Source organism: Hyaena hyaena, unplaced genomic scaffold (genome assembly GCF_003009895.1).
Source record: "Hyaena hyaena isolate Hyena2069 unplaced genomic scaffold, ASM300989v1 scaffold_47, whole genome shotgun sequence".
Lineage (NCBI taxonomy): Eukaryota > Metazoa > Chordata > Mammalia > Carnivora > Hyaenidae > Hyaena > Hyaena hyaena.
The window spans coordinates 834216-855396 of NW_024080679.1; the positions used below are offsets into that span (position 1 = coordinate 834216).

Genomic DNA, 21181 nt, shown 5'->3' on the forward strand with positions numbered 1-21181 from the left:
TTAAAGATCAATTTCAGCTTTTTAAAACTTAATACTGTCCTAAGGCTTTTAAGACATCCTGAGTATCAATCTCTGCATGTCTTTGTTCAAAACAAATTTTATCCACTTAAGTTTTTGAAATGCTAGATTAGAACAGAGAAGTTATAGTTAGTGGTTCCAATCCCTATAATCAGTAGCAACTATTGAGAAGTAACAATTTTGCTTTAGGTCCTTTGTAAACATGCTAATGACTGACCTGCCGACAAACACAGTAATGGTATTTAATAGCTAGAGAGTCCTTATTCATGGAATATTTTTAGCAGGATGAATGAGGTTTGACTAGGTTGAATAATGTAAATAAACTTGGAATTTATGAATTTATGGGGCACAACTTGTTAGAAAATATCATGTGAGTTATATAATTAATGGGATATACAAAGCAGATGTTCTGTAACCCAGATGGCTCCTTTCCTATCCAGGCAGTGCACTTCATTGCTTATATCTTTCATGTTCGGTGTGGACCAAAATGCATCCTTACACAGGATATTTACCCAATGGTTTCAGACCTCTCCAAGGACAGAATGCTTGCCTCGTATTTTGCTATTGTCTGTATCTGTTGAGTCCTTATTTACGTGGGTACTCTGTAATTTCCTGTTAAATCTGATTTGGCATCTAACCCTTTGTATTCTCTCACCTGCTCCACATTTTGGGAGATTCAGTTAGTGTGGAGGGAGATTCAGACATCTGTGGGTTTAAAACCCTCCATAATATGTAGCCATGATTAAGAACCATTCTTGAGAATCTATGTGGTCCCTGGTAATGGTAAATAATTATAATAGCTGCCATTTATGGAATACCAAATGTTTTACAGTTTCTTTTTAAATTCTTTAAACATTTTTAAAATTTTTTTTGTATTTTTGAGAGAGAGATAGAGACAGCATGAGCAAGGGAGGGTCAGAGAGAGAGGGAGACACAGATTCTGAAGACAAGCTCCAGGCTCTGAGCTGTCCACACAGAGCCTGATGCGGGGCTTGAACCCATGAAGCGTGAGATCATGACCTGAGTGGAAGTCAGACGCTTAACCAACTGAGCCACCCAGGTGCCCCTCTTTTTAAATTCTTCTTATTATCTTTAATTCTCATAATTCTTGGAGGTAGGTATTCTGTCAGCAGAAAAGAAAACTAAGAGAAGTTAAGTCACTTTCATACAGTTAAACAGCTAATCATTTGCAGAGGTAACACACATATATGTGTGCATATAAAACTACTGTAATATATTGGGTTCAAAGTTCTATTTAAAGTTCTCAGCGATTAGTCTATATGTTAAAGTTGTGTAAACTGGGAAACTGCCATTTTGAGGGGAGTGATAAGTTTCTCTAGTGCATTGTTTTTCAGATTGCAAGTTAGTAAAATAAATATGGTAGGTATGACTAGTGTTGAAAGAAATTGAAATAGAACATATGCATGCCAGACTGCTCTAAGGGTAAATATTGATGGTAAAACTTTTGTTTCAAATATGTGCAAGGGTGTAGATACGTACATATGCATACACACACATACATATGTACGTAGTACGTTTTGTATATGTATTATTTGGTAAAATGTTTTTTCCAAAGATGTATTTTTTTTTTTTCTGTGGGAATTCAGAATGGCTGTTCAGAGATTATGAATTAAAGGGAAAGGTGACTACTAAGGGCTAGAGAAGTTGGAATCATTTCAGGTATAATTCTCCAAGAGTTGGAAGTATAAGGAAGTACATTAATGCCTCTCTCTGCTTGTGACCCTGTTTAATGAACACTTAGTGTAGCCGGACACTGTTCGATACACCTCGCATATATTGGCTCATTTAATTCTCTCATTTAATTTAAACCATATCCCTAAGAGTTAGGTACTGTATCTTGATTTTATAGGTAGGGAAACCAAGGCCTGGATTGGTTAAGTCACTTGCTCGAGATTGCAGTCAAGCCTAGGCAGTTTGGTTTCAGGTTCCTGCTCACCGCCACACCATACTGCCTTACTGCACGTGGAATGTATGAAATTCTTTAAGGGAACAAGGCCTTCTCTCTTCTTGAAGATAGATTAAGCTATGATAGCAAACTGTTGACTTCTTAATAAAGAACAAACAATGCCGAAACATTTCATTTAAAATTAATTGGAGAATTCTAGGCATAATTAGTGATTTAGTTTTAAAGTTCACTGGCTATTTTAAGAGTTTAATTTGTCTTTGGAAAAAAAATACCGGCTGGCTCATGATAGTCTTTCCTTTGACTCAGCCATTCAGCCCACGGAGCCATAACCCTGATGGCGGCTCTCCAAGCTATGGGCCCAGTGCTGAGGCAGCCCCCAGCCTCTGTGATGAACCAGCTTTCTACACTCAGGCCTGCAGCGCCGTAGCAGTGTCACAGATGGTGTGGGAGATGGGGTGGTACAAGTAACTGACAGAGCCCTGCCTCTACTGCCCGGTGACACACCGAGCAGAAACACCACAGGCTTGGCTCAGGGAGGCCTTCCTCGGCAAATGGAACCCCCTTCTGATTTCCCAAACCGGAAGTTACTGAATTGAGGCAGCAGTCGCATTCACTAGTCTGAATGGGACACTGGGCCAGTGTTCAGAAGGCAGGAGAACAAATAGAAGGTGTAGATACAGATGGAAAAGGGGGAAATTGGGACACACTAGTGAATTATGTAGGTGTTTTCCCTTTCTCTAACCGTAATATTCTCCCCTGTTATGGGGAGAATAGGCATACTATACACAGACAAAACTGCCTTCAGTGAACAATAGCTAGTGTCTGTTGGGCTCCCTGCTTAGTTGCTTGGCTGAGGACTTACTCAGAATTTGGGAGCGATTTGAAGGTAGGGTGTCATGGGCAGGCTTGCTGAACACACACACACACACACACACACACACACTCTCTCTCTCTCTCTCTCTCTCTCTCTCTCTCTCTCTCTCTCTCTCTGTAGGAGAGGACAGGAGGGCAGGCTGTTTCCATACCAGCAGAAGTCTATTTCAGTTGCCAAATGGTTCAGTTTCCTGTTTGCCAGAAGTACCTGGGGCATTTATTAAAAAATTTAGGAGATCCTAAACATTATATTTTTCATGTATATATATCTAAATCTGGAGATTTGTTTTTGGGATTTACTAGTAAATCACGACCAGTTTATATGCCTGAGTATGCCATAGACTTTCTAGAAAGAAGATTATAAAAAAGTCCTCATAATCTTTTTAAAAATTTAAATGGTCTTTTATCTATAACATTATAACTTCAGGTGATATATTGATTTTAGGGCAATTTAATATGTGTTTTATTTTTGGGAATATAAATCTCATTTATTTTTAATAAAAATGTAGAAGATGAATTAGATAGCCGAGTGGCATATAACATGCAAATTATTTTAAAAGATAATAACTTTTTTAATGAAAAATAAGGATAAAGCGAACAATTTGGGGAAAGCTAACAGGATGGTAGTTTCCAAATGGGTTTGTTAAATGATACCCAGAGATTTGAATTTTATGTGCTTTTCCCCTCTGAGAATCCAGGACCCCTGATGTTCTACTTGGGTCTAGGGACCATTCTCTCTTCCTGTGAGGTCGTGCAAAGAGTCAGGAACCCCAAAACTAGCAATGTGAATTCTCCTTTGCGACCACAGTGCAGAGGGAGGAATACCCCCAGTTCTGATAAGTGGGACCCCTTGCCCCCTCTGCCTGAGTGTTGTCTCCAGGCCTGTGGCTTTCATGCTGTTCTTGCCAGTTTCTCTCCCAGGACCTAGAGTTCCGCCCCAGAATAAGTCGGATGGACCCTGCTGTCTGCCTCTGGCTCTATTCAGTCACTCGTGGATTCCTCCTGACTGGGATCTCTTGGAATAGAAAGTCTCTCCATTATCGGCCTCCCTGCTGCTGGCCAGCTGATGGTTTTCAAAGGCTGGTCATCTAAAGCCGCATTTTCTGTTTGCCAGACAGGGTTTCTTTCTTTCTTTTTTTTTTTATTTTTAAATTTTTGAGAGACAGGGAGATAGAGCATGAGCAGGAGAGGGTCAGAGAGAGAGAGGGAGCCGCAGAATTCGAAGCAGGCACAGAGCCCAATGCAGGGCTTGAACTCACGAACTGTGAGATCATGACCTGAGCAAAGTTGGACGCTCAACTGACGGAGCCACCCAGGCGCCCCCAGACGGGGTCTCTTGTGTGTGCCTCACCGCTCCACGGCAGTAGTGGATGTGAGTCTGTTGGTGTTTTGCTTTCATTTCTACATATGTCTTGAGATCCTGGCTTTAGTCTTGAATACTGCACACACAGTCTAGAGTGTGTATGTGTTTTCTGATTACATTCAGCCCCTTTTGCCTGTCATTTAGCAGTGTGACTCCTAACAGTCTTGTTTCTGGTGCTTACCATGTGGAAGTCCAGAGTCAGAATCTGGAAAGAAGATGTGGAAGTATCCACTGGATATTCTAATTGACTATTTTAGAAATTGGCTCTGATTTTTTTCAAGCTTGTGTTTGTTTTATTTCCCTCTTTCCTCCATAAAGGTTTATTCTCTAAAGTTTTCCCTACAGTATCTTCTCTAACATGAATAGGCTAACTAATTGATTATATATCTATATATCTGTATATATAATATAATGTAAATATATGTATATTTTTGTCTTTTGAAAATAGGAATTTATAGAATTTGTTCCATTTATGTTGTGGTTATTATGTATCATTCATGTTGGGAATGATACAGTTTCACTAACTTCCTCCCTCCTCTTATACATTTAAAAAGCTTAAGGTTGAAATACCACTTCTATAAAGTCAGTATAATTTATATTGGAAAGATTAGTTGCTTTCTAAAAATCAAAGATCAGAATTCAAACAAAATCATTTTAGCCATTTTTTTTTTTAATGCCTGAAATGTGAAATGTTTACTAATGGGTTAGACGAAGCAGATTTCCCCTACTATAGTTATTCTCAGGAGAGAACTATCCTCGTTAAGCTGAAAAAGCACATTTTCATTAAATACAAAATAGCACTAGGTGAAGGAAATAACTATGATAGGAAAGGCATTTGATAAATTGGGGTGCATTTAAAATGCGTTGTCTGCATGCGCTGAAGCCCCAGATCCATTTTACCACGTGGCTTTCCACAATGAATGTGACAGATGGCCTCAAACAGCCTTGGAATCCTGATCTTTTGTGTCGAGCTTCAGAGGCTTGGCAGTTGCTCTGGAAGGTTGAGGTGTCAACCTGTCCACCAGCTGTTTGCACTTTGGTTCCAGAATTGATGGGGGAAATGGCCATGGCTATAAGAGCAGCTCTCCTCCACCTCTTGATGGGGAAGCATCTTGATTGGAATCTAAGTTCAGAACACACTTTAGAGAGACCGATACAGAGGCTTGCCCTGTCAGGCCATTCTACATGGCATCGAAGCCTTGGACAGGAGTAGTTTCGTTTCTTTTCTTTTTAAAAAATTTTAATGTTTTATTTATTTCTGAGAGAGAAAGAGACAGACAGTGTGAGCAAGGGAGGGTGAGAGAGAGAGGGAGACACATAATCTGAAGCAGGCTCCAGGCTCTGAGCTGGCTGTCAGCACAGAGCCTGACGCGGGGCTCGAACCCATGAATTGTGAGATCATGACCTGAGCCGAAGCCGGATGCTTAGCCCACTGAGTCACCCAGGTGCCCCAGACACGAGTGGTTTCTATGTTCTTTCTATAGTATATGGAAATATATATAGTATACTTTTTCCCTCATTTTTTTAAAGTAGAAAAATCAAAGTTTCCTAAAAATTGAGTGTGCAGTGATCACTTTTGTATTCCTCACTATGATTTGACAATTAAAAAATGTTTTTTTAACGTTTATTTTTGAGAGAGAGAGAGAGAATGAGTAGGGGAGGGGCAGAGAGAGAGGGAGATACAGAATCCAAGGCAGGCTCCAGGCTTGAACTCATAAGCCATGTGATTATGACCTGAGCTGAAGTCAGATGCTTCACCGACTGAGCCACCCAGGTACTCCAAGCCAAGATTGTACAGATTTTTAAAATGTTTTGGTAATCTTTGTGTCTGTCTGTACTTTATCTGAATTAGTAGTTCTCAATTGGGGATGCTTTTGGCCCCCCCCCACCCCTTCCTCCTGGGACATTGGTAAAATATGGGGACATTTTAGGCTGTCACAGCTCAGAGGTGCTACTGGCATTTAGTGGGATAGAGACCAGAGATGTTGTTAAACATTGAACCATGCCCAGAACAGCCCATCACAACAAAGACTCCGTCTGAAAATGTTGCTAGGGCCAGGACTGAAAACTAAGGGGGGTGTGTGTGTGTGTGTGAGCGCGCGTGTGTACATGCGCGCACCTGTGTGCTTTTTGCTAAACCAATTGACAGTGAGTTACCAATATAATGATACTTCTGAATAACATGAAAAGACCTTGTTACTTGAACAGGAAGAAGTAAGGAGAGTCTTCAGAATAAGCAAAGGGAAAAAGTGCTAGAAGATGTAATAAAGGTGAAATCGACGGAAAAACCTGATTGAGTTGTTGGTCACATCTGGGTCCTTGGCAGAAATGATCTGTATGGTTGTTCCAATCGCCACATCCTCAGGAACCTCCACAAAGTAAAAGCCAGGTTCAAATATGGGGGGCTCGTCCACATCTTCCACACTGATGTGCACTGTCGTTGTGTCCTGAAATGGGCCTAGGTTCAGAAAACGCATCTCTAGGTGAGGATTGGCTCCTTCCACTTTCAAGGTGTAACTTTTCTTGCTTTCAAAACTCAGGGGCTGAAAAGTAACAGGAACAGGAAAATTGATTAGCCATGAGCATATATGTCAAGGTTCTAAAGGATGGCCAATATCGATAGCCAGGGTGTAGGTTCTCATCTTCATTAAAATGGTGGGAAAGGGGCAAAGGGAAAAACCAGGGAATTTTTCCTGTGTTCGGTAGTTCTTGATCTTAAGGTCATTTTCAACAAATTGGGTAAAGAAGGTAAGGAAGATGCTAGACACTTCAGAGAGTGAAGGCAGCCAGTGTACTGATCAGGACCTCCACTGCACTCTGCGCAGGCTCTACTTCAGTGTGCCTACTCTTTAATCAGCCTGATTACCTTATCTTCAGAGATGCTTGTTTATCTAAAAGGTGTCATGATAATTAAGAGAGATTTTTAGTTCAGTTTCAGAATATCCATATAACTGAGGCCTACGTCTTTTCCATTTTCTTCTTTAAAAAATTCTTCTTAAGTACAAAGGCAATAGTGATTTTTTTCCCCAAGAAACTACCATAAACACCTTACAGGAGTTCTCAGAGCACTGTGTTAGATCACTGTTTGTGTATTAAGTTTCCCATAGCTGTTCTCCTGTAAAAATCTTCTTTAAGAACCTAAACCAGTGCCTCATTTTACAATTGAAGAGACTGAGTCACAGGAAGCTCAGAATACTGGGCTAAGCAGACATGGTTACATAGTGTCAGAGTAGAAATGCTGCTCTAGATTTTTTTAATGTTTATTTATTTTAGAGAGAGAGAGAGAGACAAGAGCATAAGTGGGGAGGGGCAGAGAGAGAGGGAGACACATAATTTAAAGCTGGCTCTGGGTTTTGAGCTGTCAGCACAGAGCCTGATGTGGGGCTCTAACTTATGAACTGTGAGATCGTGACCTGAGATGAAGTCAGATACTTAACCTACTGAGCCACCCAGGCACCCTGCTGGTCTGGAGTTTTAAATTCCTCATCCAGAGGCACCCACAAAACTTTATCTTTGTCTGGTAACATTCCAAATCATACAGTTTTTTGATGATTCCTTTTTTCTTTAATCTATTCATACCGTAAGAATGTTTTCTGTCAAAAAAATTACAACATTTTAGGGTAGAAAGTGAACTTGAATTGTATCCCTTAAGAATGATCCATTTATTAATGTAAAAACAGGGAGGGGGACAAAACATAAGAGACTCTGAAGAAGAAACAGGGTTCCTGGAGGGGTGGTGGGAGGGGGGTGGGTTAAATGGGTAAGGGGCATTAAGGAATCTACTCCTGAAATCATTGTTGCACTATATACTAACTACCTTGGATGTAAATTTAAAAAATAAATTAAAAATATGATACATGTATTTTTACATTAAAAAAAGAGTGATCCATTTATTTTTTTTCCAAAAAAATATCTAAATGTTTTGAGCAAAAATTCCCTCAAAACATCATCAATAATAAAAAAAAAATCATGGAAAGGCTGTCCTTTAAAATAATTACAGTGGATAGCGAAGGAGTAACTAAAGCAAAAAGTCACCTGTCCACTTAACAGTGACTTAAATTTTTCTAACTAAATATTCACTGGCACTTCTTTTCATAAAATATGCTGAATGTCAGCACATTTTATGTTAGAAGGAGGCATGTGTCCATTTAATTAAGTGCTTTGCTTTTGAGAAACAAACAGCAGTAGAAGCGGCTTTAATTAAATTGTGTATTTTCAGATTCTGACAAAAGAGTTTTATTTCGTTGTTTGGCTGCTGCATGTTTTGCATTTATTTATGCCATACGTTGTATTCCTTGTGTCCTTGGAGTCAGCGATGCCCATTTAAACCAGCTTGCCTGTCTCGCTAGTTCTTCATCAAAGGCAAGGCTTTAGGGGCCTTGGATGGCTCAGTCAAGTAGAGCCTGAGGCTCTTAATCTCAGGGTTTTAAGTTTGAGCCCCATGTTGGGTTTAGAGATCATTTAGTAAATAAATAAATAAATTTTTAAAAAGGCAAGGTTTTATTAACGGGGAAATCTACCATTCAGATTATATGATAGGAAGGAATAGTTTTACTTGAAGGAATAGTTTTACCAATTTTACTTATCTATCTATCTATCCATTTATTTATTTAAAGTTTATTGGTTTATTTTGAGAGCGACAGAGACAGTGCTAGTGGGGCAGGGACAGAGAGAGAGGGAGACCAGAAATCCCAAGCAGGCTGTGCACCGTCAGTGCAGAGCCCAACAATGGGCTTGAATACATGGAACTGGGTGATCATGACCTGAGCCACGAGTCGAATGCTTAACTGACTGAGCCACCCAGGTGCCCTACCAATTTATTTTATTTATACTTACTCTCCAAATCTAGATATTCATCTTTTCCTGTTAAATTACATTATGTTCTCTTAAAATTCTTTCCTTAAATATGGGTCACCCAAAGTAGGCACTGTTGTTCATGGTAGGTTTGAGCTAGGTAAAGTTTGTTTTCCCCTTAATTTTAAGTCATTTTGTAATTTGGCATAAATTTGTACTATTTTTTTTAATGTTTATTTTTGACAGAGAGATTTATAGCGTGAGTCGGGGAAGGGCAGAGAGAGAGAGAGGGAGAGAGAGAGAGAGAGAGAGAGAGAGAGAGAGAGAGTCCAAAGCAGGCTCCAGGCTCCAAGCTGTTAGCACAGAGCCCAGTGTGGGGCTCGAACCCACAAACCGTGGGATCATGACTTCAGCTGAAGTCGGATGCTCAACTGACTGAGCCACTCAGGCGTCCCATTTTGTTTTTTTTTCTTAAAGTATAATTTATGTACATTAAAGTTCATCTGTTTTTAGTATAAAGTTTTGTAGGTTTTGACATAGAGTTAGGTGGAAACAGTCCATCACTGTGGTCCCTCCACCATTACTCCTTGTCCAGTGGCTCCTTTGTGGTCAGTCCCTCCCCACTGGCAACCACTGATCTGTGTTCTGTCTCTATTATAAGAATGTTTAGGGGCACCTGGGAGGCTCTGTTGGTTGAGCAGCCAACTTCAGCTCAGGTCATGACCTTGCAGTTTATGAGTTCAGGCCTGGCATTGGGCTCTGTGCTGACAGCTCCAAGCCTGGAGCCTGTTTCATATTGTGTCTCCCTCTCTCTCTGCCCCTCCACCACTCAGTGATCTGTCTGTCTCTACCTCTCTCTCTCTCAAAAATAAAAATAAAAAACATAAAATATTAAAAAAATGTTGTATAAATGTTGTATAAATGGAACTGTTCAGGAAATACTTTTTTGAATCTCTTCTTTTAGTTGGCATGATGTGTTTGAAATTCATTCATGTTGTTTTGTGAATGAATAGTCTGTCCCTTTTTATTACCACGTACTATTTACTGTATGGGTGTACCACAGCTTATTTACCTATTCTCTACTTGAGGTACATTTGGGTTGTTTCTAGTTTCTGATGGTTATGAATAATTCTGCCATGAACATTGCATACAGGCTTTTGTGTGAAAGTAGAGTTTTATTTAAGTTGGGTAAAAACCTAGGAATTGGATTGTAGGATTGTATGGTTAAATATATTTTAACATTATAAGAAACTTCCAAGCCAATGTTTATTTATTTTTGTAAGTTCTTTTTTTTTTTTTTTCAGTCTTTGTGAGAGAGAGTTTGAGTGGGGGAGTGGCAGAGAGAGAGGGAGACAGGATCCAAAGCAACAAAGTGGCTTTGCACTGACCACAGCGAACCTGATGTGGGGCTCAAACCCACAAATTGTGAGATCATGACCTGAGCTGAAGTCAGATGCTCAACTTACTGAGCCTCCCAGACACCCCCTGCACCATTTTTTAAAGTGGCTGTATCATTTTGAATTCCTTCCAGGAGTGTATGAGAGTTCTAACTGCTCAACATCCTTATCATTACTTGATTTCATCAGTTTTTCTGATTTTAGCCATTCTAGTGGGTATGAAGCAGTATCTCATTGTGATTTGTATTTCCCTAATGCCTAATGATGTTTAGCATTTTTGTATATCTTCTTGAGGAGTTCTTTATATAGTCTATATTCAAGTCCTTTATCAGACAAGTGTTGGCAAATATTTATTCCCAATCTGTGATTAGTTTTAACAGTGCTTTTGAAGAGAAGAAACTTTTTTTTAGAGAGAGAGCGAGCATGTGTGTGTGCTTGTGGAGGAGGGGCTGAGGGAGAGAAAAAGAGAGAATTTTAAGCAGGCTCCATGCCCAGTGCAGAGCTCTGTGTGGGGCTCGATCTCATGACCCTGAGATCAAGACCTGAGCTGAAATCATGAGCTGGACGCAGGTGCCCTGAAGAAAAGAAACTCTTCATTTTGATAGAGTCTTATCACTTTCTTATTGTGGTTTTGGTGTCATATCTAAGAAATCTTTGCCCAATAAGGGTCAGAAAGATTCCCTTCCATGTTCCTTCTAGAAACTTTATAGGTTCAGTTTATTACATTTAGGTAGGTATATGATCCATTTTGAATTTGTTTTTGTGAGGTAGTAAAGTGTGTTTTTTTGTATATGGATATCCAGTTCCAATACTATCTGTTGAAGGGACTAAAGTGAGTTTTCAATTGCTAAAAATTTTTTTGAAAATAAATTACCCACTGATGATTACATTAAGATTGTCTCCCTCACTTAAATAATTTTATTATTTAAAATTGAAAGAAAACATTGCCCTAAATGCCCTAAGCTTTAAGTTGCTCACAATTGATATAGGAGTTTGACTTCTGTCTTGAAAAGTTTTTGTACTTGTTTTTTTTAACATCAAAGAATTATTTATTTCCATAGTTGTAATAGTAAATCATCGAAGAGTAATCCAGAACCCAAGTTCCAAATTCAAGAAACTTCCTAGACTTAAAGCACATAATATGATGAAGAGATATTATATTCTTGAAAATTGAACCACAAAAATCGGGCACAAAATAGTAATACTCCTTCTTTAGGCGGAATTAATTACTCCTTCCTCTGTTCCCATAGTACTTTGTCATATTTTGTGGTTCTTTTATTATGGTTCTTCTTTCTCTGTTTTACAAATGTTTCTGTGATGGTTCTTTTCACCAAACTAAGGGCAAAGGCTAAGAATTAGATGTTTATTCCCCAGTGCCTAGTAAGGGCCTAAAATCCAAAAGGCAGCAAAAAATGTTACATTGAGTAGTGTAAAAAAGTTTTCCACCACAAGTTTTGATGAGTATTGACAAGTACCATTTGGGTGATAATATACACAGATTTTATGTTATGATATTTTAGTGATCTTAAGGTGTGCGTCTTTTCATATTTTGACATTTTGGAAATAGTGTTGCTTCTCCAGTTGATGGCATCTTACAGTTGCTCTAGGCCCCGCAGGAGAGAGCATGCATGCATTTCACCTGAGCTCCACACATTGTTGGGATTACATGTGTTGAACTTTATTGTCTTCTAAAATGTCTTCAGAAAGATTGTACTAATATTTGACATTGAAACAAAAATTGTCGTATGGGCAGAGTGGCATGGAAACAACTCTGATGTTAGTGAAGCACATATATCTGTGCCAACAAGAGCTTTTTTACAAAAAAGCTTTTATTTTCCTTACAAATAAGGAAGTAGAAAGCATTGTACCATTTGAATTGCAAGAGTTTTTTTTTTTTTTTTTTAAAGTGATATATAAAACAATGATGTGATTTCCATTTCATGGGCATCTTAGATTTGATGAAATACAGTTTTGCTTTTTGTGGCCTGCCTACGAGGAAAATGGACCCCAAACAATTGCTTGCTGTATGATGGGAGATGGAAGACATGCTGAAGACTGGAGTATAGCATGACAGCATGCTCCTCTAGAATAAAGAGCAATCTGAAAATTACATATTTCAAGTTATCTTTCAAGCATTTGAGTTGAGACTGGAAATCAATTGATTGATTACTTAAAAGCCAAAAGACCCATGGTACTGGGTAGTAATCACTGTGGTTTTATGAAGACCCAATTCTATCAATTCAACTTAATTTTTCTTTTTGAAAAAGTATGTGCTTGTTAGACTAATAATAGGGCTTAGGGAAATAAATCAAAAGCAGAACTTCTGTTTCACTTTTATATGACATTATTAATGACAAATTGGGAAGATGAGTGTGGACCAGGCATCTTGAGTGAATGTTGTTCCGAAAGTATAGACTGAGCAGTCAGTAGCCTCTAAAGTATTTATTATCTTTGACTTGTCCATCTACCCAACCTATTGACCTCTTTTTTAATTCCATTTTCTATCACCTCCTAAGTTCATAAGAGAAATCCAAATGACCTTGGCCGAACTGATGTCTGTTTTGATTAAATATGGATATAGATTTAGTAATGACAATGAAAGATAGTGGTCAATCTTAGAAGGTTTAATCTTTTCTCCATATAAGGGAGCTGGAGAAACAATATTTTGAGGTTCCCTTCAGATACAAAATTGTAATAGTTAATGTTTTTTTAAAATGAATGGCCTATAATAAGGTCTAAGCTATAATCTAATAACTTGAAATACATTAGTATATTATTTAGAATTATATATTATTTTAAGATATAAAATAAAATTTAAAATATATTGAGAATCCCAAAAGCTTTTTTTCTGATTCATTTTTTTAAAGAAATTTTTTGCATTAAAGAAACACTAATTCTCCAAATCTTTGAGCATCTACCTTGTATTCAGTTACCAGACATAGTAAGCAGTGCATTATTAACTTTTTACTTGAGGCATACCACATCATAGGGGAATGATCTTAATCTTATGTCATACCCCAAGGTGGTATTATTATTTCTAGTCATCTTTTATAATTCTAACATGTTATTAACTCAAAGGAAGAGAATAAAATAAGAAACTAATATTTAAATTACATCCAGGTTTATTTGATGATTCTGAAGTTAGTATCAGCATTTTATACTGTTTTGAGGTCATTGTGTGCTGGTTTATAAAGATTTCTGGTTGGTGAGATGCTGACTTATCTGTTCTTTTGGTGTATTTGTATATTGCTTATGTAAATATAGGACAAATATATGAACTCTTCACTTCTAAAGCAGTGTTAATTCTACTCCGTGGAATAGCATGTAGTAAAGGTGTTGTTAAAGACATTATTAACTGAGTGCCCCATTCTAAGTTATGACTTTGTTGCTTTTGTGAAAGTCATCGATGATCTCCATGTTCCTAAAGTCTGTGGTTGGTTTTCAATGTTCTTACATGATCTTCAACAGCATTTGTCTTTCCTTTCTCCTGGAGACAGTTTTTAATGCCTGGGCACCACACTCCCTTAATTTTCCTCCTGTTTTCCTGATCTCTCCTTCTTAGTCTCCTTGCTTATCCTTGCCCTTCTCTCTCACCTCTTCATGCTAGGGTGCTACGGGGCTCATTTTCACTGTCTTCTCCATCTGTGCCCAGTCCCTTGGAATGTCATTCTGTTGTATTTGCTTTAAGCACCATTTATATGCTTTTGACTCCCAAACTTATATTTCCAGCCCAGAACTCTTGTCTAAACTCCATATTCCTATACCCAGTAGCTACTACACATGTCCACTTGAGTGACATGTCCAGAAGTTAAAACCAGTATTTGTCACTGCCTGCTACCTTCTCTACGTGTAGACTCCCCCATCTTAGTTAGAGGTAGCTCTGTTCTTGTTGCTCAGTTGATTTCTCTCTTTCTTTCATATCCTTATTCAGTTTGTTAGGAAATCCAGTGGGCGCTACTTTCAAAGTTTATCCAGATCCTGACCGCATCTCACCACCTCCATTCCTACCACCTTAGGCTGAGCCACTATCATCTCCTACCTGGATTATTGCTCCCCTCTTATGGTCTTTTTTCAACACAGCCTACAGAGCAATTATTTTATAATGAAAGTCCAGTTATACATGTTTTAAAGTTCTCTAGTTGTTCCCCACTTTACTCAGAGGAAAAAATACTTAGAGCAGCCTATAGATTGTACATTTATAGGTCTGATTTTTTCCTCTACTAGTCTTCCCCTCTACTGAGCCTTATCAACCCCTTTGTTGCTTTTGAAACAAAGTAGGCAGAACCCATCTCTGGGCCTTGGTACTGGTTGTCCCTTTGCCTGGAACGCTTTTCCTCAACATCTCCATGCCCATTCCCTTGTCTTTAGGGCTGCGTAAAATTACTGAAAGTCATTTGTAGGGCACCTCCCAGGGGTTTGCATTGTCAGCCTTGTCCAGCTCTGTGCTGTAACTACCCACTTTAAATCTTTGTATAAATGTCACTTCTCTGTGAAGCCAATCCCAATTTAAATTTGACGTCATCTTGGCTTTTCTGATCTCACTTTTATTCTGTTCTGCCCTTCTCCAGTGTGGTATTTATCACTTTCTAGTACTATATTACTTTATTGATTTATTTGGTATTTTGATTGTCTTCTTCCCCTTATTAGAATGTAAGCTCCACAAAGGCAGATATTTTTATAGGCAGTTATTTTACTTACTCTCTATATTATACATGTAGAGTGATACCTGGAATATAGGTAGATGCTCAACAAATATTTGTTGAATAAATGAGATATCTTAGATGTATTTAAAATAGAAGAGATGGAAGATTAAATGAATGAGTTTTTGAGTTTCATCAGATATATAGCTACTAGGTCATTACAACTTCAGTTTTTTAAGGTTTTATTTTCCACCCCAATATATCCATATGTGTTTTATGTCACAGAAAAAGTTGATTGCTTATATTCATAAAACTTGGTAATTTATGAAGCAAAGGAGTTTCAAGTGATAATGCCACCCAGTAGCTATGTTTGATAATAGTTTTCCAAGTCTAATTAGCATCTGTGGATCTTCAAGTAGCAATGAAAAAAATCTCTGCATGTTACTTACTGAATCATAAATAATATTATAGCTTGCTTTATTAGTTATGGTATAATATAGTAAGAAATGAGTGTTACTCAACTGTAAATATTGATCAAGTCATTAGCATCATTAGTGAATTAAGCTGCAACAGTTTTTCAAGTGATTAAGTAATGAATTGGGAGAAATGACATAATTATATTTTTATCATGACATAACTACCCTCTCTACAAAATGATGACACACCCAGTATTTATGGGTAAGCAAAAGGAGTTTTTTTTTAACAAGCAGAAAGAACATTTGTCTGAGGTTTTCAAACATTACAAATTGCTAGTGTAGCAGCCCTTACTGATCTGATATATATTCCCAGTCTCCATTAACATGATTTGGCAAGAGGGGTTGCCTTACCTTCTTCACAGTTATGATGCCTACTTGGAAATTTGGATCTGTGTTAATGTCAAACGCATCTGCACCATCTCCGTCCACAATGGTGTATTTCATCTCTGCATTGATTCCTTCATCCAAGTCCTTGGCAAACACTCTGCCCACAGTGGAGCTAACTGGAGCTGATTCCAACACACTCATCTGATAATGTTCTGTGAAGAAAGGTCAGAGCATGCGTTCATGTAATCTGTTGCTATAAAAAATGCCTCAGTAGTGTCAAATCATATCAGGCATGCTGGGCAAAATGCCTTTCTCCTGGTTTAAGAATTAAAACATGAGTTTTATAGAGGAAAACCTGAAATCCAGAGAGGCGGAGCATTATGAGGTCAGAGTCTATACTGGGTGTTTAATAAGGAAGGGCCAAAATAGCTTGACCTAATTTTAAGAATAGGACAGGATGAGGGGTGCCTGGGTGGTTCAGTTAGTTGAGCGTCTGAGTTGAGCTCAGGTCATGATCTCACGGTTCGTGAGTTCAAGCCCCACGTCAGGCTTGCTGCTGTCAGAGCAGAGCCTGCTTTAGATCCTCTGTCCTCCTCTCTCTGCCCCTACCCAACTCACGCTCTCTCTCAAAAACAAACAAACAAAACATTAAAAAAAGAATAGGATAAGGTGAAAACAAAAATATTTTTTCTCCCTCCCCCCGTGCTTTTTTATAGCTTATTTATTTTTGAGAGTGGGGGAAGGGCAGAGAGAGAGGGAGAGAGAATCACAAGTGGGCTCCACACTGTCAGTGCAGAGCCCGATGTGGGGCCTGAACCCATGAACTGTGAGATTACAACCTGAGCTGAAATCATGAGTCAGACGCTTAACCGACTGAACCACCCAGGCGCTCCCAAAATATTTCTTCTCTTACTGACTACATTCAGAGTGAAGGAATTTTCTTGCTTTCTGATCTTTCAGTCCTTCCTAATGAACTATTTCCCCAAATGTTAATTCCTTCTCAGAAAGGAAAAAAAAAAACATGGTGATTGCCAAGTATATATTTATCCTGTTCACACTTGAAAGTACCCACGGTTTCCTTTGTGGCCTGGCCAGTGTATGGAGTTTCTAGCTCTGTCCACCTGCCCAAAGTTAGTGGATCAGTGAGCTCTAAATGAGGAACAGCCTCAAAGAGCAGCTGCAGCTATTCTACTACCAGCTCCCAGCTCCTTGTGCTGTCCATCAGTGTGTCTTTGCCTTCGGCTCTGCCCCCTGCAGACCTCTGCTGTGGCTTGTTCTCTTGATCCAGATTAGAATACCCCAAACACCGTCACATAGGTGAGAATCTGAGTTGGAAATGTTCTCCTTTGCAACTTGATTATTTTGAATTCACAGTTAAATTTAGTTCATTTTCATTTCCAAAGAGTTGTGTCTTCGCTACCTTACCATCTCTGGGGCTCAACTTTTTGATGTTCTTCATTATTTTGTCAATCAAAATGTGACTAACTAAAGAACAAAGAAAATCACACAATCACTTTTCAATATGTTCATAGTCTCTCATTCTAATATGTATTTCAAGCTACAGGGAAGCCTGGGATGTGAGGGGTTGAGTTTCACAAAGATTTGGGGAGGTTGACAGCACCCAACCAGCTCACAGCACCCTCCCTTGTGCAGGAGAAGAAATAAAGCCTGTTCTTTGCAAATAAGAGCCAGGAAATTGCTGATGTCTGTATTAAGCTGGCAGGCACGTGGATTTCATGATCTCTTTCCCTTTTCTTCCAAAGTTGTTGATGAATCAGACTTTGCTATTGCAGAACTTTTGGGAAAAACAAACAAGTATATTTCCCACACCAGGAAAGCTGTGTGTTCTGTGTTTAGACAAGCATATGTGTAAGATTTCTACACATGATGCGTTGTGTTAGAAATAAATAGCCTGAGATTTTGATACTCCGTTGTATTTGGTTCAGTTAAAGGTAACTGAGTTTGTTCAATATAAAATAATAGTTGTTTCATTTTGTCACCATCCCATGATCATATTATGGTAGTAATTATAAGAAAGAAGGAGAATTGAATTTTTAAAATGAGCAGTCAAGGGGTGCCTGGGTGGCTCAGTTGGTTGAGCATCCAACTGTTGATTTCATCTCAGGTCATGATCCCAGGGTCGTGGGATCAAACCCTACATCAGGCTCTGTGCTCATGTGGAGGGAGAGAGGTTGAGAGAGAATCTCAAGCAGGCCCCGTGCTGACTGCACGGACAGAGTCTGACGCGGGGCTCAAACCCAGGAACCGTGAAATCATGACCTGAGCTGAAATCAGGAGTTCGATGCTTAACTGTCTGAGCCACCCAGGCGCCCCAATGACAATCACTGTTATGTATTTACATTTCATCTTCTGTGCAAAGTAGTCCATGCTTTTGCTCTATGCTAGATTCTCCATGATTTTGAAAAAGTGACAACTCAAAATGTTTGCTTGAGAATGGGTGTTAAGATGTTGACTTGCAGGGCAGGACTGAAACCCTGGCTCTTGTTGTGTTGTATTGTGCTGTTGTGAAGTTGGCAGGTTTGGGGTGATAGGACTTGCCTGCAGTTTGTCCAAATCCACACACTTGGGAGCTACATAATAATATGGTTCTTTTGACCTTTCTGTCTTCATCAGAGACCCCTCTAGTGTCTAATTTAAAAAGGCAAATAGGGTAGTTTAAGGATGTTCAGGAATCTGTATGGCAGTGTGAGCCATTCATGAAGTAATAAAGATAGAACCCACAGAATCGGCAAAGCAGTAAGAAACCAATCCATAGGACATTTCACCAGCTGCTCCATGATGCACTGCAGCTTCTCAGCCTGCTTGCTGAGTACTTACCTAGTATTCTGCCTTTTTGTTTCGTGAAATCTCCTGGGGTCTTTGTGTATACCAGTTGTATGTGAGTATTTGAACTTCCTTCCTAACTATACAGAGATAAAAGAGATGGCTCACTTGGTCTGGCTGATTCAGAATATAGCTACTCAGCTAATAGTCTGGCTTGACGCTGGTTTTAGTTTAGTTTAGTTTTTTTATTTTAACCTGATTTCCCTCATCAAGTCTTTCACCTGGAATTGTGGCTGCTATTCTCATTTCTCCCAACTGTTCCCTTTAGGTATCTGATTCTCACATTCCCTTCTCCATTTCTGGGCTCCATTCCACAGTTACAGCTCTTTATTTCCACCTTCCTTAAGGACATTCAATCAGACTGTCCTGCTGTCACTTCATATTAAAATCCGTATTTGTCTTCCTCCTTCCCTGCCACAGGTTGCATTTTGCATCCTCTCTTTCTGTCAGCACTACGATTCTGCTCCCTGTCACTTAGACGTAAAACATCGTAGTCATCTTTGACTCCACTCTCTGCCATGTTTCCTTCAGCCAGGAAATCAGGAGACAGAAGTCCATGTTTTCTTATTGGTCTTACTCCATTCCTTCTGTTTCCTTTAAGTCCTTATCAGTTCCAATGTTGACCATTGCAAAAGCCCTCTGATGGCTTCCCCAGCTGCTAGTCCCCACTCTTAACCAACCCCTCCTGTACTTGGCTATCACATTAGCCTTCTTTCATGTCTCTGTCTTGCTCAAAAACTTTTCACTGACTTCCTTTAGAAAAGTAACACATTTAAAACACGAAAGAGCAGGTCTCCACTTTCAGGGAGTCTTTGAACATAAAATTCTATTTGCTACTTTATTTCCAGGTCTTTCTATTGTAGACAAATATTTTCTCCCTTACATTCAGGTTCTACTCGAATGAGCTCTAGGAAAGCAGAGATTTTGTTTTGTAAACTAATCTATCTGTCATACCTAGATGGTGCCAGAAACAAATATTTTTTGAATGAATGAATGAATGGCTTTTGCCTTCTGGAATGTTTTCCTTTCTTCTGATTTAAATGTTTTATAGTTTTTAGTCCCCTGTTGAGGTATCGCCCTTCTGTGAAGGCTTCATAGTTTATTGTGACAGTTTCATTCTACGCTACTCAGGTGACACGGCAAATGCTACTACTTCTTGGTTAACTTTTGGGGAGGTTAGGCTGTGTACTCTCCAGCTGGATTTTAAGCTTCATAGGGCAGCGACTGGGTCTGAAGCATCTTGTATCCCTTATGGCCAGTGCCATTGCAAAACTGGTACTTGGTACTCTTGTGGGTTGACTGGTGAGGTAGTCAGATGGGCTGCTATGTGTTCACCTGCAGTTTTGGCTTAGTTTCTCTGTGTGCATTCTCAACAGGGCAGTATTGTCTCCTAGGGGACAAACATTGGTTTGGGGGAAAGGGGAGATCTGAAAAAAAAAAACACTTAGATGCTGCAGTGGTTTGTAGCTTTCTAAAGTTCACCCCTATCCAACAAAATCTTATTCCTTAGTATTTAATTTTATGGGGCAGGGTGCAGGGCATGGTGATCAAGAAAAAAAGAAAAAGTCTAAAAGAGCTCCAGAGAGAGGTGCTAATGAAAAAGGTGAGAAACACTAGTATAGTGCTATGGGATGTTGGGCCCAGAAGGGAAATGGTTGTGTGAGAACTGCATGATAAATGTGGGAAGGGAACCCATGGATAATTGAACTTAAGGAGGAACTCAGACTGGCCTCTTTCTTTCACTTCTGTAATAGGTGCATCCCTCTGGCCTGAGATCTGTACTCTCAATGGTTAGGTACTCACTCTGGGGAAAGCGGGGTGGGTTATCATTGACATCTGAGAGGGTGATGTTGACCGTCGTGGTCCCAGCTAACCCTCCAAGCTGCCCTCCCATGTCCTTGGCTTGGATAATCACTTCATAGTATTCTTTGGCTTCTCGGTCCATGTTCGTGAGAGCTGTCCTAATAACACCTGCAGGATAGAGAAGATTTTGTTTTCATTTTTATTTTTTCAAAAATTTATTTGTTTATTTTGAGAGGGAGAGAGCACATGTGAATCAGGGAGGGGCAGAGAGAAAGGGAGAGAGAGAATCCCAAGTAGGCTCTGTGCTGTCAGTGGGAGCAGGAACCGAACCGTGAGATCATGACCTGGGCTGAAACCGAGAGTCAGATGCTTAACCAACTGAGCCACCCAGGCACCCAAGGGTTTTGTTTTTAAAAACAAAACCACAAATGCAGTGTTTAAGATTGGCTTCTAGGTTTCTTCCCTGTGCATTGTTAATATCTAGAGTCGAGATGCAAATCATCTGTATTTTATTAAACTTGAGGTCAGGATTCTAGCTTCAAAAAAATGCTGCGCTTAATTAACTAAGTGGGGAGTAGGCACTGTTCCTGCAGGAAGAGCTCAGGGCCGGTTTCCTTTGGCAGCATTACCGGGAGAGAACAGGAGGTGGCAGCAGTGGCTCTCCGGCAGGTTTAGGGACTGGCAGCCGGGGCGATTTCAGGGGTCGCTGTCGTACCAGA

At 39.4% G+C, this 21181-nt stretch overlaps 1 protein-coding gene across 1 annotated transcript in view; it reads right to left on the bottom strand.

Annotated features, from left to right (window-relative positions):
- The window catches only part of CDH20 (cadherin 20), a 204875-nt gene that overhangs the window by 18759 nt on the left and 164935 nt on the right, over positions 1 to 21181 (bottom strand). The window contains exons 5-7 of the mRNA XM_039230486.1: positions 20463 to 20630; positions 15840 to 16027; positions 6471 to 6724 (exon numbers count right to left, since the gene is read on the bottom strand). Coding sequence (XP_039086417.1) covers positions 6471 to 6724; positions 15840 to 16027; positions 20463 to 20630 — 610 coding nt within the window. The remainder of the gene's footprint in view (positions 1 to 6470; positions 6725 to 15839; positions 16028 to 20462; positions 20631 to 21181) is intronic.